General features: G+C 40.8%; 1 protein-coding gene across 2 annotated transcripts in view; it reads right to left on the reverse strand.

Annotated features, from left to right (window-relative positions):
- DBNL (drebrin like) overlaps positions 1 to 14,273 on the reverse strand; it is an 83,829-nt gene that overhangs the window by 14,877 nt on the left and 54,679 nt on the right. Inside the window, exons 10-12 of one of the 2 annotated variants that reach the window (XM_033949076.1) lie at positions 10,876 to 10,981; positions 9,796 to 9,942; positions 8,849 to 8,926 (exon numbers count right to left, since the gene is read on the reverse strand). In XM_033949076.1, coding sequence (XP_033804967.1) covers positions 8,849 to 8,926; positions 9,796 to 9,942; positions 10,876 to 10,981 — 331 coding nt within the window. The remainder of the gene's footprint in view (positions 1 to 8,848; positions 8,927 to 9,795; positions 9,943 to 10,875; positions 10,982 to 14,273) is intronic. The other variant, XM_033949077.1, reaches the window with a different exon arrangement.

Here is a 14,273-nt window from a genome sequence, read left to right on the forward strand (position 1 = left end):
TCAGTTGAATAGTAGTGTCCTTGATTTTGTCATTGGGGGTGGCTAAGAAGAATTTTGATTTGTCGGGATTGAGTTTCAGTCTGAAGGATAGCATCCAGAGTTCAATTTGGTTAAGAATGTTTGTAATGTGGTCAAGTAGTTCTTGTGAGAAATTGGTTAGGGGGATAGTTATTGTGATATCATCTGCATATATGAAAAATTTGAGCTTGAGGTTATGTAGGAGGTTACCTAGGGAGGCCAGGTAGATATTGAACAGAGTGGGTGATAAGGGGGAGCCCTGAGGGACCCCGCAGGTTTTGTCCCAGCTGTATGAGAGGGAGTTGCTCTTGAGAACCTTGTAGGATCTGTTTCTAAGGAATCCCTGGGACCAATTGAGGACCTGGTCGGAGATGCCGATGTGAGCCAGGCATTCTAGTAGAATGGTGTGGTCGACCAGGTCGAAAGCACTGCTCAGGTCGAGTTGTATAATCAAGGCACTTGAGCCTTGACTAAAGAACGAGTGGAGGTGGTCCAGAAGAGAGGCTATGATGGTTTCAGTGCTATGGTCTGCGCGGAAGCCTGATTGATAGTCGCATAGGATGTTAAATTTTTCTAGGTATGCGGCGAGTTCCGTCTTTACCAACCCTTCTGCTATTTTGGTAAATAGGGGGATGCCTGCGATCTGTCTATAGTTAGATGGGGAATTTGGTGATTCTTTCGCGTTTTTTATGATTGGGGTGATCATAATCTGACCTTGCTCAGGAGGGAAGTTTCCTATGGATAAAAGGAAATTGACCCATGTTATCATGTTTGCTTTGAAGTGGGGTGGGGCGGGGCAGCTTTCATGATGTTTGGTGGGTATGTGTCCAATTTGCAGAAGGAGTGTGAATATTTATCGTAGTAGGTATTAAAGTTGTGCCAGTCGATTGTAGCAAATTGTTTCCAGCTTAGGTCTGTTCTGGTTCCTGGGTCTGGGTTAGGTATATCCGGGTCTGGGAGAATGGGGAACAACTCCAGGGGGTTGGGCCTAGTGGGTAGTGTTGATCTTAGTTGTTGGATCTTGGAGTTGAAGAAGTCTGCCAGGGTGTTGGCCGTTAGAGTGGATTCTTCATGTGTATTAGTGAGGGTCTCGGTGTTATATAGGTCATTAACCAGTTTGAAGAGGTTACTACTATTGGTTTTGATATTACCGATTTTGTGGGAGTAGAAATTTTTTCTTTTTTCATTTGTGAGGTTTTTGTAATTTTTTAGTTTTTGTCTCCAGGTCAATCTATGTTCGAGGGTTCCAGATTTTTGCCATAGTCTTTCTGCTTTTCTTAGATCCTTCTTTAATAGCAGCAGTTCTGGATCGAACCAGCCCTCGTTGTTAGTGGTTCTTATTCTGCGGGTTTTAATGGGAGCAATCTCATTTAGTATGGTAGTACTATCCTTGGTCCAGGCGACCATGAGTTGATCTATTTCTTCAGTTGGAGTGGAGTTAATTTCAAAACGAGACCAAAATTCTGTTGGGTCAATCTTTCCTCTGGTAGTGTGGTAGTTTTGGTAGTTTGTTTTTGGTGGGTTTGTGTTGGCATCCAATGGTGAAGGTACACAGACGGTGGTCAGACCAAAGAGAGTCTGACCAGTTGCCTTGTTTCCAGTAAAAAGTGGGATTTGTTAGTTCCTTGGAGGAGAGAGTCACTAGGTCTAACTGATGACCTCTTTGGTGGGTTTTGATAGGGGGGTGTTTGTCATAGCCCCTATCAAAACCCACCAAAGAGGTCATCAGTTAGACCTGGTGACTCTCTCCTCCAAGGAACTAACAAATCCCACTTTTTACTGGAAACAAGGCAACTGGTCAGACTCTCTTTGGTCTGACCACCGTCTGTGTACCTTCACCATTGGATGCCAACACAAACCCACCAAAAACATTAATACTTGAACTACCAAAACCCACACTACCAGAGGAAAGATTGACCCAACAGAATTTTGGTCTCGTTTCAAAATTAACTCCACTCCAACCGAAGAAATAGATCAACTCATGGCCGCCTGGACCAAGGATAGTACTACCATACTAAACGAGATTGCTCCCATTAAAACCCGCAGAATAAGAACCACTAACAACGAGGGCTGGTTCGATCCAGAACTGCTGCTATTAAAGAAGGATCTAAGAAAAGCAGAAAGACTATGGCAAAAATCTGGAACCCTCGAACATAGATTGACCTACCTCACTCCTCTCTTTCTCTCTCTCTATGCCCAACAATTTTCCTCTTTCTTCCTTTTCCCATGTGCACCATCTTTCCTTCTCACTTACACACTCATCCCCAACAATTCTCCCTTTCTATCCCCTCCCTTGTGTCCCAAGTTCATGCCTCCTCCCTTCCTTGTGTCCCGAGTTCATGTTCCCCCCTACCTGCCTTCCAACCTTTGTCCCAAATGAATGCCCCTCCCATGTCCCAACGCACTCCTCCCTACCTTTCTCCCTTTGTGCCACATTATCCCTTCTTTCCCTTACTTGTTCATGGCCGTCCAGCTGGGCATGCCCCCCTCTGCCAAAGCCGGATCAGTGTCCCCTGCAAGAGTGTGCCCATCTTTCTTCTGGCTTGGCTGCATGTTATCTTCAGCGCCAGCTGCACTTGTTTGTCAGGACACCACACAGTGGCTCTTGCACGCTGCATACTGCTGACCTGGGTCCGGGTCAGCCAAATGCAGCGTGCAAGAGCCACTGTGCGCTGTCCAGGCAAAGAAGTGCAGCAGGCGCTGTAAATAAGGAGCAGCCAAGCTGGAAGGAAGATGGACACACGCTTACAGGGGACACTAATTCTTCATGGACCAGCAGGAAATTTTTGCGGACCAACACCGGTCCGCAGACAGGCGGTTGAAGAACACTGTTCTAGATGAGCTGAGTACTAAATGTGACTTTTTACACCAGGCCACGATTAGAACTGGTTTAAAATTATTTTAGGAATTGTGAGGCTTTGTTTCTTGGTTTAAAGATTCAAGTTTGTCCTGTTGTTGCTAAAACCACAGGGGAAAAAAACAAAAAAAACAAAACCCCAACCAAAAGCAGTTTTTATGGATGAGGCCTTTAGTTTGGCAGCTGGGAGAACTGTTTTAAAAAAAATTTCCTTGCAAGTCTATAGGGATGTACAGAGATCTCTCTTATGTATTTTTTGAACTATCTTGACTAACCAAGATGATTAATATGTTGAGCTTGTACTGGGGAATGTCTTTATAATACATCAGAACTTGATGTAATCTGTTTTATGTTTCGAATTATGCTTCATTCTTAAGCTTTTTTTCTTCATTTCTTTTAATCTCTTTTTGACTTTAAATTTTAAATCTCTCGATTGTAAACTTATGGCTCTCATAATGAAATATTTTTTAATGAGTATTTTTAGAGGATGATTTGTTCTGTACATTGCAATTCATTTCTGTTTCATGTTTCTTGAAGATTGTATATAAAAGTTTAAAAATAAAATAGCGTTCTGTGGGCTACTGGTCCAAAACATGTGTAAAGATGTTTCAACTCAGGTATGTTTCAACTCATTATCTGTGTTCCCAGTTAGATCTGTGGCTGGCTATTTCCTCCCCTCTTCCCGGGTCATTAGGCTTTCTTCCTTATGATGCTGTGTATTATTAGCAGGTCAGACAGCACAGTTCTGCAAGAGTGTTTTTCCATTCTGAGAGCTGAAGGCTGACTTCCAGAAACAAGCTTAAAAAAATGTGGCTGTTTAAATCAATTCATTGTTAGAAATGAAGGCACCGCGAATCTAAATTACCTTCTTACAGCAGCTGTAAGAAGGAAATTTAGATTCGCGGTTAAGGGCAGGGAGGTTTGTTGGACCAGGGCTGTTGTCGGTCGGTCGGGTTAGCGCCACAAAAATAAGGGGACCTGGCCGGCTGTGCTGCACACGGGGCGGGGCGGACCGCCCCCCTCCCTTGGTAGCCACTCGAGCCGCGAGGCTACTCCTCCTTACCTACCCTGCCTGCAGTACAGAGCCGAACGGAAGTATTCCCAACGTAAGCGCAAACGTCGGAGGGAGGGAGGGAGGGCTGCAGTCCTGTGAGTGGATGTTTAGCCTGCCTGTCTTCCCCTTAGTATCCTATGAACCAGGCAGTGAAGGGGAAGTGGGGGGAGGAAGAGAAGCTTCACACTGAGTCTGTCACAGGAACTCAGTGAGGCTGTAGTGTGACTCCACATGTGACATCTGTAATCAGGAACAGTTCCTAGTGCTCCCATGCTAGAGAGGTGAGGATATGGGGGGAAGTTAATGTGTCTAATAATGTGCTCCTCTGTAAAAACCTCTGTATCTTCCATGGGAGACATGCTAAATTCGAGGAAATAAAAAAGCTGCTTATGATGATTGCATAGAGAAGTTCAGTAAGCTGGGCTCTCTGTGAACAACCAACACACTAATCCTCTGTGCTGTACCTTATGGAAAACTCAATATAGCAAAAAACAGTAAAGTGTATATGTGGCCCTTCACAGTGCTTTTGTAAACATCATAATAAAATAACAAAGGCTCCAATAATGAAAAATAAAAGTCCTTCTCCCATACACTCAGGTTGCACAAGTCCGGTTTTCACCCGGACAGTATATTTTTTGACCAAAACGGATGTCTACAATTAGTAAAATTCCCCAATCACATATTTTTTTATGGGGACGGATTTGTATATTAGATTTTTTTTATTATACAAATTTTATCTTTTTGTAGACTTGAAGTCTTGAACAAAGAAAATGAGTACAGCAAAAAAAGCAAAAACAGATAGTGGAAGACCATTCCAAGAGGCCTGGACAGAGTACATATGGAGTGATTGAACGCAGTGGGAAAGTATTGTGTATTATGTGTAATGAAAGTGTTGTGTCTCGCACATCAAGTGTCAAACGTCACTTTGAGACCAACCATAACAGTGTTGCTGAACTTGGTTTAGCTCAAAGAAAAGAGTTCCTTGTAGGAAAATTAAAGAAATATCACTCCCAGTCTCTTAGTTTTAGCAACTATCTTTCAAAAACTAATCATCTTACAGTTGCCAGCTTTCAAATTTCACTGTGCATGGCAAAACATGGTAAGCCCCTCTCTGATGGAGATTTTATCAAAAAGGCAATTTTGGCTGGGAGTAATTCACTCTTCCATGATTTCCAAAACAAGGATAAAATTGTGCAGCGCATCTCTGAGATGCCGCTAAGCAGAAATACTGCAAAAGATAGGGTTCTGCGAATGGCTGCTGATGTTAGTCAACAGCTTACTTGCGACTTACAAAAAGCACCCTTCTACTCCATGTGCTTGGATGAAAGTACAGATATTACCTAACCATGCAAGACTAGCGCTCATTTTGCGTTATGCTACTGGTGACATCATGAGAGAAGAGCTGGTAAAACTGCTGTCTTTGCCTGGAAGAACACAAGGGATAGATATCCACAATGCTGTGATGGAGGCTTTTTCATCACTAGACATAAGTCCAGAAAAAGTAGTTTCAGTTACTAGCGATGGAGCACCTAGCATGGTGGGGACAACATCAGGATTCATTCATTTCTTTGCTAAGGAAGCAAAACATCCACTGATTCAATTTCACTGCATAATACATCAAGAGGCTCTCTGCGCCAAAGAAAGCAGCAAAAAACTTGACGATGTCCTCAAAGATGTAACAAAAATGGTGAACTTCATCATGGCGCGTGCTCTTAATTTTCGACAATTTCAAGCCCTTCTTGATGAGGTTCAGGCACAATATAACACTTTACTGATGTACAATAATGTCCGGTGGCTGAGCAGAGGACGAGTGTTAGAGAGATTTGTGGCCTGCTTGGAAGAAGTTAGGCTATTTATGAACGAAAAGGGGGAAGACTATCCTCAACTCACCAACATGGCCTGGCTTACCAACCTCATGATCTTTACAGATTTTACTAACCACTTTAATGTACTAAACAAAAAATTACAAGGCATGGGAAAAACAGCAGAAAGCATGTTTAGTGACTTCAAAGCTTTTGAGAGAAAATTGCATGTTTTTGAAAAAGACCTTGAGAGTGGACAGCTAAAATATTTTCCCAACCTAAAAGTACATTTGGATAATTCTACAACATTTGTGGACAGTCATAAAAAACACCAGGAAATCCACAAAGCATATTCCACCATTGTAGCCGAAGCAAAGGAGAATTTTAGTAAAAGATTTTCTCAGTTCCGTAAGATGGAGACAACCCTTTCATTTATAACTTCCCCAGAAAAGTCCACATTTGAAGATCTTGATCTTTCCTGCTTACAGTGGTTGGATATTCAAAATTTGGAAATGGAGCTACTGGAATTTCAAGAAAGCTCTATCTGGAAAAGTAAATTCAATGACTCTTGAACGTATTGAGTGTGAAAGGGTGACAAATGAAATCACTGCTAGCAGTTCTGAAAATGAAATCCTAAAAGCGTAGAATTCTTTGCCAGACAATTTTAAGTCCATGAAAGCACTTGGGATTGCTCTTCTTACTTTGTTTGGGTCATCCTATGCTTGTGAGCAGCTGTTTTCGGCTTTGAATCATATAAAATCTGATGCTAGAAACAGATTAACGGATGACATGAGTGCTGCATGTGTTGCTCTGAAATTAACGCACTATGAGCCAAGGATTGACAAGTTATCAGCATGCATGCAACAACAAAAATCACATTAATTTTTTTCAGAGCATGCCCAATGCATATGTTTACATGAAGCAGTGTTTTCAGTTTGCAGTTAAGACACTTTCTAAGTTATTTAAATATTATTTAAAGATGTTATTTAAAAAAGGGACTTTACATGGCCCTGTTGTATTCCAATCTGGAATTTCCAATAAAAACGGTTGGTTTAATTGAAAGCTCTTTTGTTTTCTTTACATTATATTATTAGAAATGTAATGATTTAACTATTTTCTAATTTGATTGTAAATTTTACAAAAAAACATGTATAGACTCTTTGGGAATGCACACCGAGTCTTGACACAGTTAACAGTTTTAAGAAGTTTATCTTTTTTTTTACTCAGGATACATTTGACATGTTATGTGAATAATACATTTAAAATATATTGTGTAACTGAATCAAATTCTTCCTAAATTCATTAAATTGAATGAAATCATTAAAACATTATAAATTGCCAATAAATTGAAATGAAAACCAAAGGATTGTGAATCAAATTGATTCTCTGACAATACAAAGATTCCAACCTTTAAAAATGATGTTACATAGTTCAGGCCACTTTATAAAGAGTTTTTAGATACTAAAATCTTGTTATTAAGGTTTAATTGACATGCTGGCACTTTGAGGAAATTCTTTGGTTTTGTGTGGCAGTTTGGGCACTCGGGCTCAAAAAGGTTAGCCATCACTGTCCTAGGACATCAAGCCGCATTGTGGTTTAAATTACTATCTAGATATTTGAATAAAAAACCAAATTGTGGTCTCAGAGACATTTGGAGCATTGAGATTAAGCATCAGATTTCTGCATCTCAATGGCCACGAATTTGGTCTTGGAGGATGAGATGTACAGTGTCAGCATCTAGGAGGCAAACTTGGTTCTTTTTGTTGCATAGAGCGTTTTGGACCCCTGTTCGTTTACAAAAATTAGATAGCTCTAAGTCTAATAGATGCTGGCATTGTAATCTGGAACCAGGGACATTAGATTATCTACTTTATTATTGTCCCTTCATCAAGTTATTTTGGAATTCAATCTGGACTCAAGTAAACTCTTTATTGGAAAACCATGTGATACAATTTTATTTGGAATGGCTATGAGAAAGAAAAGTCAAATATCATCACATAATAATAAACTTTTATTAGTTATGACAGGGGTTGCCATTCAACATATTACCAATAATTGGAAAAATCACAAGAATCTTAATTACACATTCTGGTGGAATTCGTTATGCCACATTTTTAAGATGGAAAGAGCAATAGCGGTACAAAAAGGGACATATAATAACTTTGTAAAGATATGGGGGCCATTGGAAAAGTATTGTGATGAATAGACATAATTTTCTTTCCTGTTCCTTATCTTTTTCATTTTTAGTTATATCTAGCACACTCAAGGGGGAGGGTGGATTTGGGATGTAATTTAATACGATATGTGAGAATATGTTGTATAATATAGTATATTCTATTTTTGTTGAGAATGTGATGAAGGGTGGGTGGATGGGGATTTTACATTATTAGATTTTATGTGTTAGATATTATAGTGCTATATGGAAATTACTTTTGTGATTTATTTTTGTGCACTTATTGTTTGATTTGAAAATGAATAAAGATTAAAAAAAAAAAAAAAGATATTTTGCCGTTATTAACTGGTTAGTGCCATTGAAGTGCTGCTGAAAACAAATGGATAGCCCTGCATAAAAAGTTTAAACCAATCAGGAACCTCTCCTGACTGCTTAAATCACTTTGAATATCAACCCCTTTATTTCACAGTATTTTCAGTGCAGGGTAAATGCTGCCTGGTTCTCTGTTTTAGGTTTGGGCAGAATAAATTAAATCATCAGTCCAAGAGAATAGGGAAATATCCCAGAACTAAAGGCACTGGAATTTCTCACACACTAAACTGACCATCCTCACAGAGCAGCAGGCCCTTCACCCTGGCTGGACACAAGAGGCATCCATGTCTTCTGACCTCTTGGGGATATAGACACATGCACGCTGTCCTCTTCGAGTAAAACCAACAGATGAGGCAACTCATTCATCCCAGGGAAATCTGCTACTCTGTAGGTCACAACAGCTCTATGCAATGACTATTAACATTGCATTTGCATGTTTTAGGTTCTTTCACTACATACAGAGGTTGTGAAACTTCCCAAAAAAAATAGAACATTTCCATGCTAGCAGCAAAGGTATTTGTTTCCCTGACCTCTTACTTGCCCCCTGAACACCCTGGCAGAAGGCTACATACCATGCCACTCTTGCCGTCTCACTTCCTCCTTCGTGTCCTGTGGAACTCTGGGAAGACTCTTCTCCTGTATGTGGGGTTCTAAAGATAGAAACCACAGGCCATCAAGAAATAAACAGAACCAGTAGGACAGGGCAATCTGAGTGAGAGGGACACATGATGCCCGTATGCAAGACAGTAAGGAACTCAAGTCCAGGACAGGGACAGTGGAGCAGTGGGAGACAGACTGGAGTAATACTGCTGTTGTCAAAGCCCAGGGCCACCTTCATGCCTGCTTCAAGATTCAGGAGCAAGGATAAGATATAATTCTGCTCAAGGCTTGTCACTTTAGAACATCCTTAGAAACCATGTAAATTTACTTGGTGCCTATTGCATTTGGAAAATTGAAAGTATGTTACATATCTTGCCTCTGCCCCTTATGGGGGGAGGCAAGAAATCTAATACTGCTTACTGTACTGACTGACTGTATAAATCTCCCCACTTGTGAGAATAATCCAGCTGAGATGCTCTAACACTATTTGCTCGACATCTCTCTCATACCTCAATTTGTTCTAGATAAGCCCCGGGTGTGAGAGCTGTCAGCTATACGTTTTCCATCTTACCTAGGGCAGGACTCCCTGGCATTGAAACAGCAGAACTTGTTAAGTCATGCAGTTAGAGAATACAGCTGGTGATAAAGCAAGCAAAAATCACCACTGCCCCCCTTTAATTCTGATATTAGTTTCATTCCCTAGGAGATGGCAAAATATCTGAAAACTTGCTTCATTTAGCCATTCCCAAGAAAATGAGAATGGAAAAGCCATCCTCACAGTTTGAAAAAGCCGCTCTTGTCCAGAGAGGTGCTTCAGATTAAGATACAGAGCAGAAAATAGCCAGGCAAGCAAGCTGATAGCCACTCTGCCCCTTGACGTGCGACAGTGGGTAGAAACCCAAGTAGGAGAGTGGCACACCTGACGTACGGACAGGTGAGGTAGGAGGTATGTCCTGGTGAGCTGCATGCCCAGGCGAGGTAGGAGGAGAGTCTTTTGCATGGACAGGCGAGGCGAGAGGCTCTGGCTGGCTCGTCTGCTTCTGAAGGAAAGGGCTTCTTAGCTTCCCTAGCAAGGTGGAAAACCAGCAACACACAGGGCAAATGAAGCCAACAAATGTTCCCCAGAGAAACACAATGCAAGAAAAATCACCTGTAACATTCCCTTTCTCAGAGACACTTCCAGACAGAAAGTCAAACAGAAACTGACATACAAATGTGGGACAAAGAAAAGGTATTACTGCATGATTTATCCAAGTTCTGCCCCTATTGGAAGAAGGGGGGGGGTGGAAGGGTTGAGCACTGATTTCTGCAGCACTGTATATCTAAACTACTTTCCAAATGAGTGGTCACAAAAGTAAAACATGAGCCTAATGCAAGCAGCCACTTTTAGGGTGTATAATCTGGCAAACAGGCATTGGGGAAAGAAAAAGTGACCTTTAATTATCAGTCAATTATAGCAGGGTAATGGAGGAAGGAAACTATACAAAATGACTTTGTTCAAGGTCATAGAGAAGCATATTTTCAAAGAACTTAGAATTACAAAGTTATATAAGTCAAAGTGCTTTGAAAATGAACCGCAGAGTCTCTTAATATTAACCATCACTCTACTCACACAGATCAGTCTATCCTTAAGCTTCTCCAGAAATGTTGCAACCAAAATCAAAACTGCAGTTAATATCCATCCTAAGCCTTGATATTGCTGCAGTATGTACAGTAAGAATTGCTGAGAAAGAATGAGGTGTTCTGAAAACCAAGATCATGTAGTGTTATACCGAGATTGGACACAAATACTGAAATACGGCCCTAGCATTTAAGGATTCCCGCATTCCCTTAAGTACACTGTAAGTAAAGCTTTATACTGAAATTATGAAATGATTTATAATTAGAGTGAGCAGAAGTTGGAGTAGAAAGAATAAAAGTACTTAAAAAGACTTTCTGCATGATAAATGCACTGGCATTCATTAGCTGTGGATGCAGAATATATGGAGATTTTTCTTACCTGGCTGGAAGCTAACTGGACCAGTATCTGTGGACATGGCTCTCTCTTTTTTTTTGAAGAGCTCACGGGGGTTCTGAGAGCGCTGGGATATAACAGATGCTGCCTCCTGGTTTGGGAGAGGGGAGGAAGGAATTAAATGAGTAAGAATGGTCAGTGATTTTAAAAAAAAAAAAAGTCCATAGCAATTTTACAGCATATTATCTTTCTTCTTAATGAGAGGAAGTTCCACTGGTGAAACTGTCTTGGCCTGCAGAAACAGACTATCTGAAAACTGCCCACTTCTAAAAAAGACTTTTTGCCTTTTTAGGTTGAAAATAAAATACCAGACATTGACAATGTATTGAAACTAGAAAAAAGGACCAATAGTTCATTTTCAGCCAAAAACATTTATGAAATTGTAACTGGTTATGAATAAACTTGATGTGACAGTATGAAAGTAATCTCTTTATTTGTGAAAATAGACAAAAGCATAGTGGTCATACCCTTAGCCACTCCCCATACTTTCCCATAACCCTCCTCTTCCCTGGATTCTGGGCTGGGGGAAGCATTAGGCAAACTAAGCTGCTACCTAGAGTTCCACAGTGGCCTTTGCTATAGACTACAACAAATGTGTAAAGGCCACTGAAGCCAGGCCGCTGATGAATACAAACACTTCTACAGGAATGTGAAACCTAAACTGAGAATGAAAGAGGCTGGTTCTAAAGTGTTTACCAATGTTTACAACAGCATATCAGTTACATGCATGCTGCATGTTGGGTATACGTCTGCCATTGTAGCAAAATGGTAAACAGGACTTCTTCTTACAGCTCAAGCTAGTCACTGTTAGCATTTCTGAAGTTGTTTTCAGGACTGGACACCCAACACAGTCAACCCGCAGGTCAAGAGGCAAATGTTGTTTTATAGACTGCTAGTGTTCCTGGTTGGAAAAAGGGGGATTCTGAATGAATGACACTGGCATGGGGGAAGAGGACAGGTCACAGATATAGGAAAAGGGGGAAAAGAAAAAGGGTATTATTCTGGGGGTGGGGCCAGGCTGGTGCATGGCTTAATATTTACCTAGAAGTGCCAATACCGCCTACCCTACTCTTCCACTTTTACCCGCCATATGTGAAGACATGGCTGGGGGCAGAGGTGGGGACTGCAACATGTGTAATTTTGAATTGGTAAAAAAAAAAAAAAATGCATGGGTAGAGGTAGAAAGTACCCAAGCTATAGATACATGATGCAAAGCTCCATATTAGGAGTCACTGCTAAGGAAAAGGATCTAGGTGTCATTGTTGATATGTTGAAACCCTCTGCTCAGTGTACAGTAGTGGCTAAGAACGCAAATAGAATGTTAGGAATTATTAGAAAAGGAATGGAAAACAAAACTGAGAATATTATAATGTCTTTTTATCTCTCCATGCTGTGACTGCACATCAAATAGTGTGTGCAATTTTGGTCACCGTAGAATTAGAAAAGAGTGACAAAAATGATAAAAACAATGGGATGACTCCTCTATGAAGAAAGGTTAAAGGCTAGGACTCTAGCTTGGAGAAGAGACAGCTGAGGGGAGATACAGTAGAAGTTTATAAAATACTGAATGGAGTGGAAATGGAAGACATGAATTGCTTGTTTACTCTTTCCAAAAATACAAATACTAATGGGTATGCAATGAAGCCATTAAATAGGAAATTTAGAATAAAGTTGGATAAACATATAATTAAATTCTGGAATTTGTTGCCAGAAAGTTGGTATAAGCAGTTAGTTTACCAGGATTTTAAAAAGGTTTGGATAATTCCCCCCCCCTAAAAAAGGGGGGGGGAGTCCATAAGTCATTAAGAGAAGATTAGCTACTTAACCTTGATAATTTTCTTTCTAGTAAATAAGAACATCAGTCTTGAACCTGTGGGTTGTGAACCTCTGATCATGAGGTCCTGGTTAGAAATCCTCATTTATATTTTTCTGCTCTGCTTCCCATCACTCTGGGCTGTCCTGTAATTGCTCAGTTCATATTGTGACAGGAAGAAGCCAGAAATTGACAAAAAGACCCAGTTTCAGTCTGTGCCATGCCCTGTCACTGAGAAGAAACCCAGAAGTGGCCCAGAAGTGGTGTCACTAAAAGTAAGCAAAAGGGATTAAAAATATTCCGGAACTTAAGTCTTATTTGCCCTTAGGTAAGAATCCTGTTAGCCAGAATCCATCTCCAGGTCTCACATCTTCTGCTCTAGGCAGAACATAGAGAGGGGGGTGGGGTGGAGAAAACAGTACCTACAAACAAAGCAGGACAGAATAAGCAAGCTGCTTGAGAGAAAGCCAATGAGAACCTTAGCTGCACCTGGAGTTGCAGTTAAACAGGCACAAAACCTGAAGTTAGGGAGGAGTGGCTCCATTCCCAAGCAGGGCTCCAAGCACAGCACAGCTTAGAACAGCAGGAAGGCACACGCTTAATGCCTTTAAGTTCTTCAGCTACTGAGAGGAGAAAAGCTGAACCTAGAAATTTGGCAGAAGGACTTTCCAAACACATTTCTTATCAGGGTTTAAACCAGAAGCTATGCAGCCCAGAGGCAGACATGGTTTCTGTTTCTGAGGAAAGTATAGCTGATCCAGAACTTGATGTATGCATGAGTGAGGAGGAATGTGCTTCTGTTAGTTCTAAATTAATGAGGAAATGCAGTGGGAGCCAATAACTGAAACATAAGTGTGTTTGTATTGAAATGAATGCTGTGTTGTAATGAGGGAGGCTAACATATGACAAAGCAGAGTCAGCAACATCAGAGAACTGCATAGTGGGGGAAGGGAATTTTTAACTCTTGCCTTCCTAGTTCTCAGCCACTATTAACATTGCTATTGCTTAAGATTTCAAAACCTTCATTTGATTCTAAGCTCTTCAGATACACGGGGGGAGGGGGGGCTACAAAATATCTTGGGAGGTTTGCCCCTTTCTTTCTGAGCCAGCAGCTACCATTAAGGGCTCAGAGGAGAACTGAATCATTAGTATTTGGATGAATGATTGAGCTCAGTGTACAGATGATGAGAAATAGTGATTAGCAAAGCACAGGAATGGAATAGTGGCAGTTTACCTTTAAGGAAGTTAGATAAAGCCACACATGCTAGTACAGGGCAGGGCACAGCCAAGCCTGGAACCTAAGAGGCTAGATTTAAAAGCCTACAATGAACTGTGTGATACAGCTTATGAGAATAAAAGTCTGTCAAGAAGCTACGATACTTGAAAGACCCCAGGATCTGTGGGAACTGTATACAGCTGCTACATTTGTGTTGAAGTCAAGGATGGAAAGTTAACCTTATGACTGTGTTACAAAATGTGATTTTTCTGAAGCAGCTTGCAATTCACTAAAGGAAAAGAAGTTCATGGTTTTGATTTTTCTTTGAGTCTGCAATTCTACTTGGCCACTCCA

Source organism: Geotrypetes seraphini, chromosome 6 (assembly GCF_902459505.1).
Source record: "Geotrypetes seraphini chromosome 6, aGeoSer1.1, whole genome shotgun sequence".
Lineage (NCBI taxonomy): Eukaryota > Metazoa > Chordata > Amphibia > Gymnophiona > Dermophiidae > Geotrypetes > Geotrypetes seraphini.